Raw genomic sequence first — 14768 nt, forward strand, 5'->3', positions numbered from 1 at the left:
TCAAGAATAAATTTTTTTATAGGGGGCAATTTATTTCATTGGTCAGAAATAAAAAATATTACAGGACATAGTTTATTATCAATCATAGATTTTTAAAATTGTTGGTCAGAAATTATATTTCAGTCACAAGTTATTAAATTTGAAGGTCACGGTTTAATACTTGATCAAATATAACCAAATAATTGGTTCACCGCTACCAACATCGTCGTCATTGTCACTACCAACGCCACTTGCGACCGCCCTCAAAGCACCACACCACCACCACCACCATCAACCACACCACCGTCAACTCCTCCACCAGTACCACCAACAAAATTGTCACCAAGTCCACCATCGTCGAAAGTACCTCTACCTTCACAACCAACAAAAACCAACTAAAACCCCCTAATAATACCAAAACTCTCCCAAACCACCGCCAAATTTAATAAAACCCATCCCGACAGCCAGATCTGTCACCACGACCACCACCACAAAATCGCCACCACACAAACACCATCACCACCGCCACCACAAAAAAACACCATCCAAACACATCCCAACCACCATATCTACTCAAAACTCACAAAAACAGACACCCATAGAAACCAAACAACCACAATCGTTGCCTGCACCATACCACCAACAAAATTCATCATCGTCGCTTGCACCACACCGACTCGAGTCTGGTAAGCGGGTTCCAAATCCTTATTTCACAATTTGTAAACTGAAAATCGTGTGTATCAAATTGAAAATCGCTAAAAAGAAGTAGAGTATACATAGTTAGACAAGAAACTCACCGCACTGATTGCCACTCTTCCAAAAAATGTAGGCAGTACACTTTTTCTATGGGGGAGGGGGGGGGGAATTTAGGTTTTGTAGTGGGGTAAGTGGGTAAATTCAATTAATACCTGATTTTTGGTAAAAAAATAAAAAATAAATAAATAAAAAACATTCACACCTGAATTTTGAATTAGAACATTTACATACCTGTTTTTATGTAATTTCCTCTATCACTGAACCTATTATATTACGTATTGTGTGTTAGACATAACACCCAGCTTCTCCTTTGGCAATATTCTTGAGACAGAAATAATTTCTCTCACCATACGTTTAAATAGGTGACTTATTTTCAATTTTCACTGATAATTTTTTTTTCCCCTTTTTAAAATTAGCCAAACGTGTTTGTATTTTCTGAAAATGATGTGTAAAAGATTCAAAACTAATTCTACATTTTAACGGAGGGCTATATGGATTATTTAATGCATAAAATTCTGTACTTCATCTGTGAATGGACAACAATAGCCATGTCTGAGAAAGAAAATGAATTTCATAATAAAACTTTGATTCTTCTATCATCTACGAATGAGTTAAAAAAAAAAAAAAAATCCTACACTTAAACCGAATTCTTTACTATATAACACTTTTTTACATTAAAAAAAATTAATACTATTGAAAAAATCTCATCGAATGCACAGTGACGGATCCAGGTACTGGCGAGTAAGGGCGCAGAGGAATGGACAACAATAGCCATGTTTGAGAAAGAAAATGAATTTCATAATAAAACTTTGATTCTTCTATCATCTACGAATGAGTTAAAAAAATAATAATAAATAAAAAATAAATTCTACATATAAACCGAATTCTTTACTATATAATACTGTTTTAAATTAAAAAAATTTACTAGTATTGAAAAAATCTCATCGAATGCACAGTGGCGGATTTAGGTAGTGGCGAGCTAGGGTGGTCGCCCTAGTTGGATCCGACTGAAGCTTTTTTTTTTTTTTTTTTTTTTGACAAAAATTTTATTTTTTTTTTTTTTTTATTATTGTAGATGAAAGATCTACATTACTAATAATTCTTTCTATTTTTTGGAATCCCCTTCTGACTGAAATGGTTAGAGCTTATATTTACATTTTGCAAGTCTCGATTTCGAATCTCTTCACAGCTAACTTATTGTGCAAATTTTTTAGTTTTACAATTTCTAACAAAATGAATGCACTAGAAAAGAGTTGGATGAGATTCAAACCATGAGCTTCTACTCCGACCATTGAAAGTCTGACCACTATGGCATCCATTGCTTTTGGCACTTAACTCAACAAAATAATATATATTATATTTATTGGGTTTAATAAAATTATAAAGATTCAAAATCATACTCTTCCTTTAAATTATACGAAACTTGGCAATAATGTCGTTTGGTGAATATACGATTTATTCTTATAACGGAATTATATATATTCAATATAAACAAAATAATTTTTATATTTAAATTTTAGGTCTTGTCTTATTTTCATTTTTTTAAAATAGATTTTTATTTATTTTATTTTTAAGCATACATTCTTCAATAAAATAATATTACATGCAAATTCAAAATTTTTCCTTATTTTTAACATCACGTTCTCCATGAAATCAATATTTCAAAATGTATTTTTTGCTAAAAAATAAAGGACATCAAACGGATTTTTAATATTTTATTGCAACTGACGGTCGACAATCAATGGCCGCTCGTGCTGACTCAAAATCCTGGATTCACCACTGCGAATGCATGTGCTGTGCAGCATATATAATACAACTTCTAGCTAAATATCAAGAAATTTAAAGCTTATTTCCTTAGCAGCTTCTTGCATAACATCATCATATCGAGAAAAAAAGAGAGGAAAATAAAAAGAAAAGACTCGTGCATTTGTGAGCAAGCCCCTCCTTATTTAGTTAAAAATCTAAATTTTAGTAAATTTTAATAAAAGATGATAAAATATATAATTTAAAAATTAATAAAAGTTGTGAATTTCATGAAATCTTAGGATGAAATCAATTATATATTTTGATAGAGGTTTAATTGCGTACTTTTTGATTGTCAGCATAAAATTTGCATGTAAAGAAAAAATAAATTTTAAGCAATTTAGAACTTATTTATATGAAAATTATTAATTAAATGTGTTTGATTAATTTAATTTTTAACATATAAAATATAAATTTTTCATTTTTTATTGGTGGGTAGATTAAAGAGAGATTAAATTACTTCAAAAATAAAAACCGCCTCTCCCCATATAACATATTTTCCTTATTTTTGAGAAAAATATGATCACGTGACCAAAAATTGAAAAACATTTTCCATGAAAAACTTGTCAATCAAACACCCCAAAAGTAAGAATTTCGATGAAAAAATAGTATTTTCCGTAAAAAATATATATATTTTCCATAGAAAATAAAATCAATCAAACACACAATTAAAAGGACACACTGGAACTTTAAGTTGGATAAAAATCTGATACACCAGCTAAGAAAAGCAAAAGGGACGGGTTGGAATGGCAAAACTCTGTAATTCCATTTGATAAAGAAAAATGGCCTATTAAAGATTCATCCTAGCACTAACCACAACTCCTATAAAATAGGATCACACATAGCCTCCCGCGACATAGCCTAATGGTATAAAGGATAGGATTGAGGTTATCTCACGCCTTGCTGACAGCCGCAGTGTGGAAGTTCGATTCCTAAGACATGGAATTGAATTCCTTGAAGGCGCGGTGTACAGGCAGCTCTTGTTCCCTAACCTGCTAGGGCACGTTCCACGATTTACCTCCTTCACAAAGCGGGGCGGGGCGGTGGGAGCCCTCAAGGTTGGGGTTCAACCTTTTTTTTTTTTTTTTTTTTTGGTACAAGTAGAAAATTGTTCATATTACGGTTATAGAAACTGTAAACCTCACATTTAATTATATGTACCAAATGATACTGTTTTGACGTGCCCCTGATGTTTTCTGCAACATAATTAATAGGACATAACGATGCAATGATGTGATATGTTCCTCAAGGACAATGCTAAGTAGTAAATCATAGGGACGATGAGGTGGAAATGTACTAATAAGAGGGTATAAATAGCCCAAAATCTCTAGTTCCTTGCAAGTAACGAAGGATTCTCTTGGCAGCTAACAAATACATTTATGTTGGATTCTCCACATATCTACTTATTAAACTCACAGAATACATTATGTCTGGCCTTGTTGCAGTTAAATACATCAAAATTGCCAACAATTTACTTGAAAAGTGTGTTGTCCACCTTCTTCCCTTCATGATCTTTGTTTAGTTTCAAGTAAAACTCAATTGGAATGCTTACAAGATTGCAATCCTTCATCTGAAACCTATCCAAAATATCTCACACATACTTCTTTTGAGAAATAAAGATCCCATTAGCTGATTGCACTACTTCCGTGCCAAGTAATGCATCATACCAAGGTCAGACATTTCAAATTCAACCATCATAGATTTCTTGAAAACTTTAAAACATGACACCATCATTTCCAATAAATATAAGATCGTCTACATATAAGTAAATAACGAGCAGTTTCCCTTTATCTCCAATTTTAACAAAAAGTGTGCGCTCATATGGACATTTGGGAAAACCTTCTTTCAAAAAATAAGCATCAATGCGACTATACCAAGCTCATGGAGCTTGTTTTAATCCATAAAAAGCTTTCTTTAATCTATATACTTTATGCTCATTTCCGATCTTAATATAACCAAGGAATTGTTCTACAAATACCTCTTCCTCCAAATTTCCATGTAAGAATGCCTATTTGACATCTAGTTGGTAAGTAGGCCACATGTTCTACGCCGCCAATGCGATCACCAATCTGATTGTATCATTTCTTGCAGCGAGAGCAAAAACATCTACATTATCGATCCCATATTCCTACTTATATCCCTTAACTACCAAACACGCCTAATACTTATCAACTTCACCATTGTCCTTTAGTTTTGTTTTGAAGACCCACTTTACACCAACGGTTTTGTGCCTGTTCAGAAGATCAGTCAGCTCCCAAGAATCATTTCTTTCAACGGCGTCAATTTCATCATCCATCGCCTTTCACCATTTGTTTCTTTGACGGTACTTTCAAAAGTTGTGGGATCACAATCTGAAAATAAAGCAAAGTGAGTGATTGGATCTTCAATTTCAGTTACATCACAGTCTTCCATCCATACGAGCCTTTTTAGAATACGACGAAGAGATCGAGCTACTACATTAGTAGTTTCTGCTGCCGTTGGCAAAATTTCAGTAGTTGTTGGAGTTGCTTCTGATGAATTTTCAGGCATAAAGACTATTGAAGTTGGCTTACTTTCAGAATCATTGTCAAAAAGAATTTGAGTAGGTTGCTGCCTATTCCAATCCCACCCTCATCAAAGACAACGTCTCGACTGGTCACAATCTTCTTGGTTAGAGGATTGAACAATTCATATGCTTCGAATGCTTCACTAATGCCAAGAAAGACACACTTATCCCCCTTGTCATCAAGTTTCTCCCTTTTCCCATTCGAGATATGTGCATAAGCAATGCAGCCAAAAATTTTAAAATAATCTACAACCGATCTCCTTCCACTCCAAGCCTCCTCTGGTGTCATATATTGCACAACAAATGTAGGATTTTTGTTCAAGATGTGAATATCCAATTTATTGCTTCAGGCTAAAAAGGTTTTGGAATTCTCCCTCTTGCCAACAAGCTTCTCACCATATTGAGGATGATTCTATTTTTTCTCTCTAATACACCATCTTGTTGTGGTGTATAAGTAGTTGTAAGCTCTCTTCGAATGCCATTTACTTCACAAAAACCTTCAAATTCAGTTGAGCAATATTATCCACCACGATCTGTTCAGAGGGTCTTAATGGTCTTTCTTATTTCATTTTCCACACGAGCCTTGTAGCTTTTAAATGCACAAAAAGTTTCTAATTTTTTCTATAAAAAAATAAGTCCAAGTTTTTCAAGTATAATCATCAATGAAGGTAATTAAGTATCTTTTACCTCTATTAGAAAATGGTGTTATATGGCCGCAAATATCGGAATGAACTAGCTCCAAAGCATCTTTTGCTTGCCATGACTTCCCTTGGGGAAATTGAGAATGATGTTGTTTGCCAACAACACATTTTTCACAAGCTTGGAAAGGAATACTAATATGAGGAAGACATTGTAGCTTTTAAATGCACAAAAAGTTTCTAATTTTTTCTATAAAAAAATAAGTCCAAGTTTTTCAAGTATAATCATCAATGAAGGTAATTAAGTATCTTTTACCTCTATTAGAAAATGGTGTTATATGGCCGCAAATATCGGAATGAACTAGCTCCAAAGCATCTTTTGCTTGCCATGACTTCCCTTGGGGAAATTGAGAATGATGTTGTTTGCCAACAACACATTTTTCACAAGCTTGGAAAGGAATACTAATATGAGGAAGACCTGTCGCCATATTTTTCTGTTGGAGAGTCTTCAATCCAACTCAAGTGGCCATAACGAAAATGTCACAACCAAGAAGGATCTTTTACTTCAACTACCAAACAAGATTGCACACTTTCTATCTTCAATGGAAACAACTTGTTTGAACTCATTTGCACAACATCAATGGCTCCTCAAGTAGAATCATAGATTTCACAAACACCCTTTTGAATAGTGATTACATAACCCTTTTCTTGCAATAGATCAGCACTTAACAAATTACTTTTCAAGTCAGGAACGTAAAGGACATTAGAAATTGTTTCTACAAAACCATTCTTGGTTCTTATTTCAATATCACCCTTTCCCATCACCTCACAATAGAACAATCACCAAAACTTACTATAGAATGAAAGCCTTCATTTATTAAAAAAAAAAAAAAAAAAAAAAAAAGAAGACTTACTTCCACACGTGGTTATTGCAGCCTGTGTCCACATACCAAACATCATAATCAGGTTCTTGATTAGCTCGAACAGTCATCAACAAAGTTTCCACTTCCTTCTTTTCAGCAAAATTCGATTGCTCTTCATTTTGTTTGTCCTTGGGTAGCCTAGTTTGATATTCAGAATGATAATGTCCAAATTTATGACATCGAAAGCACTCCACCTTGGACTTGTCAAAATGTTGATCTCATTCTTTGCCTTGGTCCTGAAATTGATCATCGTTGACTTTGAAAGACCTGCTGCTAGGGATGGCAAAGTGGTTGGCCTCGCGCAGCCCACATGCCCCGCCTTAGACGGGGCGAGGCAAAGCAACTTTTTGCCCCATTTAATTTTTTTTACATTTTCAAAATTTCAAGTTATATCATTATTAGATAATAAAATACAATTTCAAAATAGATTTTTAACGGGTGAATTGTCTAGAAACAAAATTATCTTTAATCTTCTTTTTCCCCCTTCATGGGATGGGTTCAGGGCGGAGCGAGAATGCCTCGCCCCGCCTTGCCAACCCGTTCAGGGCGGATTTTTTTGCCATCACTACCTGCTCTCATCTCTATTGCCTTGATTTCCCATTCCTCTACCTCGATCCCTTCCTCTAGAGTTTGAGAAATGAGTAGAGGTGGAAGCCTTCAAAGTCTATTCCTCTAAAGTTGAACTTCGGTTCATCTTCTATTCATGGACCAACAAGGAACTCTGCAGTTCATCAAGAGAGAATGCATCTATGTTTTTCGATTTTCAATGGAGCACACGACATAATCAAACCCTAGTGTCAGGGAACATAATATCTTCTCCACAATGGTGACATCCTCCATCTTCTCACCATGAAATCGCATTTTGTTACTTCACTCCATAGTCCTAGCACATTCGCTCGTGATAGACTCCCCATCCTTCATTTGTAGAGTCTCAAAATCTCTTCTCAAGGATTGAAGCCGTGCACGCTTCACTCTAGCAGAGCCTTGATATTTTTTTCATGGAATCCCAAATATCTTTGGAAGTTTCTTTGCTAAGAATTGTTTCCAAGATGTGACGATTAATGGCTTGGAAAAGCTAATTTTTTGCCTCCAGATCCTTTAGCTTTCGCCCTTCTAACTCTGTTTTTTAGGCATCTGTCAAGACAAAATTTGGTGCCGATGCTTCAATTCCAGATTCAACGATTTGCCAATACTCTTCTGACCGTAGAAAATTCTCCATTAACATACTCCAATGGTCATAGTAACCATTAAAACATGGAATCGCTGCCTGCATAAATTTTGAATCTAAAGCCATTGATTCCTCAAAAAAAGGGGGGGAGTTGGAGGAGAGAATGGATGCGGCTATTTTTGAACTGTTTTGGGGTTTCTTACTATTTGGGAACTCTTCACTATTTGATGGCTCTGATACCACTGATACTCCAGTTAAGAAAAGCAAAAGAGACGGGTTGGAATGGCAAAGCTTTGTTATTCCATTTGATAAAGAAAAAGGTCCTATAAATAGGCTTTACATGAGAAAGATTCATCCTAGCACTAACCACAACTCCTATAAAATAGGATCACACATAAGACACTTACTCAACCACGAAATCAAATAAACAAATACCTAAAAACCTGGACAAACCTACCAATGACTAGAGCTTCCATTAAATATTAATAAATATGAAATAAAATATTTAAATCTTAACAAAATTGACAATAAAATGTGCACACACTTGAATTTGGTACAGTCAGTTTCAATTCAACACACTAATCTTTGAACTGGACAAATCACATCGCAATTAAGGATGATTTATTTTACTACAACATAAAAACCCAAAGAAACGGGGGCGATATGATGATTTATTATAAGATATTTTTGTCATAGATTAGTCATTACATCAAGCAAGTGGAGACTAATTAAGAAACAGATGGATTAAAATTTCTTGAACCAGCATTTCACAGAGTCAAGAATAAATATTTACTCGTGGGTTTTTTGAAGAACACGGTAAAGACAATACAGTGACGAGACGAGCATGATAAAGAAAGAAAGAAAAAAAAATTAACGTTTCCTGCTATAGTGCATCCACATGATTCATAAGATATTTGATGCTCATTTCTGAGTAACATATGCAGGTCAAGTAGAACAAAACCTTCAAACTGCTTGCTTCTGGACACCCAATTTCAAAATATCTATGTAGATCATCAACTGCATCACACATCACAGTGAGGAGTGAATGAGTTCTTACAAACTGATCCATTTGATAAACCATAGACATCGAATTTCAATGAAATAAAATCATATAAATATTAGCAAGGAATTTTTGACGTCATCAGTTTTAACTTTTCTTTGCCATCAAAAGTTATATAGTAGGAAAACATATAGTAAATGACAGAAATGTAATGCATATAATCTGATAACAGTTTGATTGCATTCACACTGCACATGGCTTTCCTTAACTATGCTAAATTCATTATGCAGTCTAGATGCAACATGACACACCCTGTTCCAATATCATTTGCCCGGGATGTGATGGTGGCAAAAGTAGTGTAAGGAAATAACATAAATATATATATATAGTCCATCACGTAAATAAACTAAAAAGTTAAAGACTTAACATACATGAATATTAATAGAATGAAATGTAATTGATATATCTAGTTCAATTCAATCAAGGAACCACATCAAAACCTCAACCAGCCTGAAAAAATAAAAATAATAAAAAATAAACACACACACACACAGAGAAATCCATTCCCATGTCTTCCTAGTTCAATAAAACAATCAGGACCATGTGCATCCAAAAGTTAATCTCATTATAATTTTAAAAAAGGAACAGCTTCATAAAGCTTTTTTCAACAAATGATATCCCAAATTGAGATCAGTTTATGGAATCTTTTAAATTCCTTCTACTGAAAACTAACTTTTATCGAAACATGCTGAATACAATTATATTCGAAATCATTATATGAATGCGGCGAAGTTAGCCAAACTGCACGGCTACTTATGAAATTACTACTATTAGGTGCAAAAATGAAAGCCCATGGGCCTCCAAACTATTAGCTCATCCCAATTTATTCTTTATTAAAAAGGGAGATGTTCAACAGAACAAACACATTTAAAGAACAGCACGCGATGGTAACTCAGAGTTAGGTCCATGCGTGTTCACAACAGTGCCATTGGAAGATTGCTTGACTGCAAAAAGAAGTATGCATATCTCTTAATCTTGTTTCCATCATAATTACAATGAACATAACTATGCCACATTCCGCAAATAAAGTAAAAACTATTAGCAAAAGAAGGTCGTAAACAGATGTATCTCACCGGATCTCGAATTACTGAATATCCTTGCCTATAGATTTGAAATCTTCGGGAGGCCATAACTACATACAAAATAAAGCAAGAATAGATCTTCACAACATTGAAATTTAAATGAAACTTAAATCAAACAACTCTAGTAGAATTGAACTTAAGCCATTCAATCTGTCTAATTCAAACCAGTTTACAATCCATTTAAATTGAAGTTAAAAGGTAGCCTCTAGATGCTTTTCAATACGTATAAAAAAAATCCAAGAAACACAAATAAGGCTATAAAGCAATTTGAAGTCTGAAATTCTGCAGCTAAATGATAAATTTGCCTACCACACAGAAAACTCTGCCTTGTAGAAGAGCATAGGGAATTGGCCCAAACTTCCTTGAATCCTTCGTATTATATTTATTATCCCCCTCTATCCAAACATGGCCCTTTGGTACCTGATAAAATTGAAAAAGTAATTCCAAAATCTGGTTAAAAATTAGAAAGAGCAAAAACTTATCACACACATACGAAAACTGATAACAACATATTAATTCACAACCTTTGAAGCCTCAATCACAACTCTTCAGTGGCCTAATACATGCTCCAATACTTGGACCTTGCTCTAGGAATATAATTATACATACATATTATGCACTTGGAAGAGACAGAGAACTATATTGTCCATGCAGAGGATTATATAGATGACTGTAAGAAATATTAAACAGATTGATTGTACATAAGAAATTTGTCTAGAATCCCATAAACCCTAAACAGTATTTTATCTAGACCAACTTTTCATTATACAACAAACAAGAACATTTCTGAAACAAATTGATAATGGAAAAAGTTTAAGAATTAGGGTCAATTACAATAACAGTCTTTTCTTCGTCACTATTCTTAGGATTCACCAAGTAAGTAACGCTGTCACCTTCCCCGCCCTTCACTCTTTTGGTCACAATCTGTCTCGGGTTTTCGGGGCTCCGTACCAGGACCACGTCACCCGGGCCAACTTTCCCCAAACGGGTCGAGATTCTTTCAGCCAAAAGCAAGTTGCCGTAGAGATTGATCGTTGGGAGCATGCTGGGACCCATACCCTGCAATGACAGAATTTATACTTCAATAATTTATCTCCAGCAAGAGAGTACTTTGAGGTACAACATGCTGATGCGTACCCAGGCGAAAGTGCAAATGTACGTGTTTGTAACATGAAGAAAGCAAAAGAATTTGGTCACACGGAGGGTTTGTTGCAGAGCCTCCTTTACATATGGTGTCAACTGCCTCAGAGTTTGCATCTCTCTCTCTCTCTCTCTCTCCCTCCCTCTCCCTCTCCCTCTCCCGCTCCCCGTATGTGCATATACTATAATACATTCTACTTTTGTTAGGAAAGTGGAAATTGAACATAATTGGGCTTGGCCAACTGTAGCCCGAGCATTGGATCCAATAATTTTTAAAAGGAAATTAACATAAGTAACACTACAGAAGAAGTGTTAAGCACTACTTTCTATTGTTTCAATTTTATGGAAGGCCCACTAAATTCTCATAAGTTCTCAATTAAGCTACTTGTACGGATGATGATTTTTCATCAAAATTGTCTTTGGCTCCCAACAATGAACATCAGCTTTTAGGAATAGTAGAAGCTCTAGTTGCTACGATTTGGCGAAGGTGGTTGATTGAGATCTAAAGTTCAATAATAGACGTCTATTGACATTCTAATCTTTTTCTCCTTTCAGAGCTTATCCGTCCTTCTTTACTTTTATAAGAAGCCATTTACATAAAGGACAGGGAACTGCTTAAAGAATGTTCAAGTTGCAAGTCAAAGAGTAAAATACTTGAGGGACCCTGTGCTTGAAATGGGAGAACCATGGGGTGAAGGCAATTCTTCCTCGGCTATATTTTGATGGATATTTGGCATGTTTTTCTTGAAAATGGCAGTAGAATCTCTGTTTTACAACTTGGCGAAAATGAATTCATTTTCGAGTCTTTATTTGACAAGAAAACGGTTTATGTTAATTTACAAACTTAGCCTAATTTTATACCATCCATCAGAATGACCTTTTAGCTGTAGGAGTCCTCAGTCATCACTATAGACCAATAGATGTAGCAAATTTTCTTGATCTGTATACAACCTACCAAGACTGCATTTAATATTTCTAACCAAAATTGCTTTTCTGCTTAGAAAAAATAAAGAAAAAGAAATCTCTTTTTTGGGTTCTCTTGGATAAGATTATGAAGAGATTACCATCAATTAGTTATTTTTTTCTCATTCAAATCCTTTTCTGGTTGACAGTGTCCATTGCTCAATCCAGTTAAAGGTTGAATTTTCATGAATATCAATACTATTAAGTCTGGTTTCTTTCCAAAGTAATCAAACTCAATCGTCTTTACATTCTCAATTTTTCATCCATCCATTTTCCTTCAATTCAATTTTCACCCTCCAAATCTCCCAAAGTCAAGTGTGTGAGAGCGGTGGGTAGAAAATACAAATCCTATTTCAAGCACTAGGGAAGCAGCATAAGATATAGAAAATAACAGTACCAAGAAAATCAAGTTCCTTAACTACAATTTTATTAATATAAAATGCATGAAAGTAAATAGAATCTTTACAACTACTTATTCAGAACGCAAAATGATGAAAAAAGTAGTAATAGAAAATATCCTAGAAAATGTTGTATCCTTCCAAATTAGCACTCATATTTGCAGTCACCATAGCCTGCAAGATCATTAAAAAAATTGCAAAGATCATTAATATCCATAATCAGAACATGAACAACAAAATTAAATGGAATTTTTTTTTTTTTAAAGAGCCCCTTTTTTCATAGTCAAAGCGAAAAGGATTATACATATAAAGTTTTTCGTTCAAAAGACGTTCTTTTGAACTAAATATCAATTTTAACCTTATCGAAAGAAAAATTCACCCCCTTCCCCAGTGGGACTGGGACGAGAAAAGGGGCAGCTTGGGGAGGGACAAACTGGATATAATACTTTACTTGGATCAGTGACAGCAGTGAGACCAGAATTCTTGAAATCACAATTCCAGTAGTGTCTTCCCATTTTCTGGTAGTAAAGATTCATTACAACTGAGGCATGGTTTATCAGACTAGTAGGGTAAAAGCAGGGCCCTCCTTGTTGGATCATGCTACAATTTACTATGTCACATGCATACTCAATGTTATCTATCAGTGCCTGATCTGATGTCGATGGCCTTGCAATGCACCAAACTCTCTGTATATTCACACGAAAATTTCCTAATTATTTCAAGAAATTGTTTCTTTTTAACAAGACTTTGCTTTTTCTATTATATTTTGCCTCTAAATTACCTGTCCAGGTGCTTGTCCATTTACAGGCCTCAAACTTCCACCTGAAATAACAAAAATTGATTCAGTTAAGTCGTCTCGAAGACTGGTAACACTTTCTAACAGTTCAAGCTTTATCGACTCAAGAAAAATGAAATTTTGAAGAAATATACCTGAAATGGCGAACAAGAAGAGGAGAAAGGATCCAAGAATTGGAAATGAGTTAGACATGGATGCAGAATTGTGTGATGAACTCAAAATATTCAAGATATGTGTTGAAAATAAAGTGAGAGAATGCTTGAATTTATAGCTCAAAGAAATTCATGTGATCTCTGTTGGAATACCAAGTTATTTCAGGGGTATCGTTTTGTATACCATCTATTTGGTTATTTTTTACCCAAAAATGAAAAGTCTTTACATCTAAAACTGAATATTAAATATGAAATAATGGTCTTTATGATTATTTAATTTAATATAGGTATTAGGTTGTTTTGTTATTATGAAAAAATTGTAGTAATTGGCTTAATGAGCGGAAAATGTGCTGTGCTATTAGGTGAAACGTATATTTCAATGGAAATTAATTTTGCACTAGTTTCTACTCTCTTTTTTTAATTTTTTTTTCATTTATTAATTAATTAGACAATTTTTTGATCCTGTGACCATCTTTTCGTTGTCATTTTTTTCTCTCTTCATATTTTCTTGAATGGGTTGGTAGCACAATTTCAACAGTAGTAATATTGGAAAGTTTAAACCATGTTCGATACTCTCAATATACAACGTCGAGTAAAGTCTAGCATAACATAAATATCAATAAAATTCATGTGCATTTCCTACGTGGCTCCTTGAGAGTCACCTATTTGGAAAAATGATAAGAACTATGCTTTTGTGGGGAGGAAAAAAAAAAGGAGGAAGGGGGATAAAATTTAGCCTCCATTTGCTTTAGTTGAAAAAGTTGATAAAAGTTTAAGTCAAAGTCAACAATTAATTTTAGCATAACATTTTTACGACGCCATCAATTTTTCAACAACACTTTTTGTTCAAAACCTACTAATTATTTGATTTTTAGTAAAACGAAATATGATTTAAATAAATAAATTGTTACCCATTACTTCCATTCGAGACAGTTTGGCCGAGTGGTCTAAGGCGCCAGATTTAGGCTCTGGTCCGAAAGGGCGTGGGTTCAAATCCCACAGCTGTCACCCAATTGTTTTTGTCACGTTCAATTTTTTCCAGTCTTCATTTTCTGTTCTGTTTTCAAGTAGATTAATTTACTTTCATCACTGCTAGAAAACACCAATAATTTTTTATTTTTTTTTTTAAATCTTCATCATTTTTTGTTTCTGTTCTTAAGTCGATTATTTTGCTTCTGATCACCACTAGAAAACACGGTTAAAGATCTTAAAATCCAAGTTCATCGTATCATAGCTTTCACAAAACACTCTCTCCGTACAAATCGTTTTCAAAGGTGAATCTACCTAATGTGGTTGTAATAGAAGCTCTCCTGCCTCCAAGTTCTTGATCTTACTCTGTTTTCATTCACTGAAAAATGAAAATCA

The 14768-nt window shown here is 34.3% G+C and overlaps 2 protein-coding genes, 1 long non-coding RNA gene and 1 other non-coding gene across 6 annotated transcripts; 1 reads left to right on the forward strand and 3 right to left on the reverse strand.

Annotated features, from left to right (window-relative positions):
• On the reverse strand, nucleotides 1–829 carry LOC111378703. Of its 2 annotated transcripts, none has more exons than XR_002699902.1 (2): nucleotides 777–829; nucleotides 1–683 (listed from the first exon to the last, which is right to left on the reverse strand). It is a non-coding gene; the product is annotated as an uncharacterized LOC111378703 (long non-coding RNA). The 2 variants fall into 2 exon arrangements; XR_002699903.1 differs by having other exon boundaries at nucleotides 1–703.
• A 7638-nt stretch (nucleotides 830–8467) lies between these two features.
• On the reverse strand, nucleotides 8468–11251 carry LOC111378707 (mitochondrial inner membrane protease subunit 1-like). 2 transcript variants are annotated; one of them, XM_023001943.1, is made up of 5 exons: nucleotides 11092–11250; nucleotides 10789–11013; nucleotides 10264–10374; nucleotides 9946–10004; nucleotides 8468–8829 (listed from the first exon to the last, which is right to left on the reverse strand). In XM_023001943.1, exons 1-4 carry the CDS (start codon nucleotides 11209–11211, stop codon nucleotides 9957–9959), a joined length of 504 nt encoding a protein of 167 aa, XP_022857711.1. In that variant the 5' UTR covers nucleotides 11212–11250; the 3' UTR covers nucleotides 8468–8829; nucleotides 9946–9956. The 2 variants fall into 2 exon arrangements, with proteins under 2 accessions (XP_022857711.1, XP_022857712.1); XM_023001944.1 differs by lacking the exon at nucleotides 8468–8829 and adding an exon at nucleotides 9466–9816 and having other exon boundaries at nucleotides 11092–11251.
• Nucleotides 11252–12465: 1214 nt separating this feature from the next.
• Nucleotides 12466–13595, reverse strand: LOC111378704 (glucan endo-1,3-beta-glucosidase-like). Its single transcript, XM_023001930.1, has 4 exons — nucleotides 13386–13595; nucleotides 13237–13277; nucleotides 12907–13141; nucleotides 12466–12629 (listed from the first exon to the last, which is right to left on the reverse strand). The coding sequence occupies exons 1-4, from the start codon at nucleotides 13441–13443 to the stop codon at nucleotides 12601–12603; spliced, it is 363 nt and encodes a 120-aa protein (XP_022857698.1). The 5' UTR covers nucleotides 13444–13595; the 3' UTR covers nucleotides 12466–12600.
• Nucleotides 13596–14331: 736 nt separating this feature from the next.
• On the forward strand, nucleotides 14332–14411 carry TRNAL-UAG. Its single transcript has one exon. It is a non-coding gene; the product is annotated as a tRNA-Leu (tRNA).
• Nucleotides 14412–14768: the final 357 nt, after the last annotated feature.

This window comes from Olea europaea, unplaced genomic scaffold (assembly GCF_002742605.1).
Source record: "Olea europaea var. sylvestris unplaced genomic scaffold, O_europaea_v1 scaffold1856, whole genome shotgun sequence".
Taxonomy (NCBI): Eukaryota; Viridiplantae; Streptophyta; class Magnoliopsida; order Lamiales; family Oleaceae; genus Olea; species Olea europaea.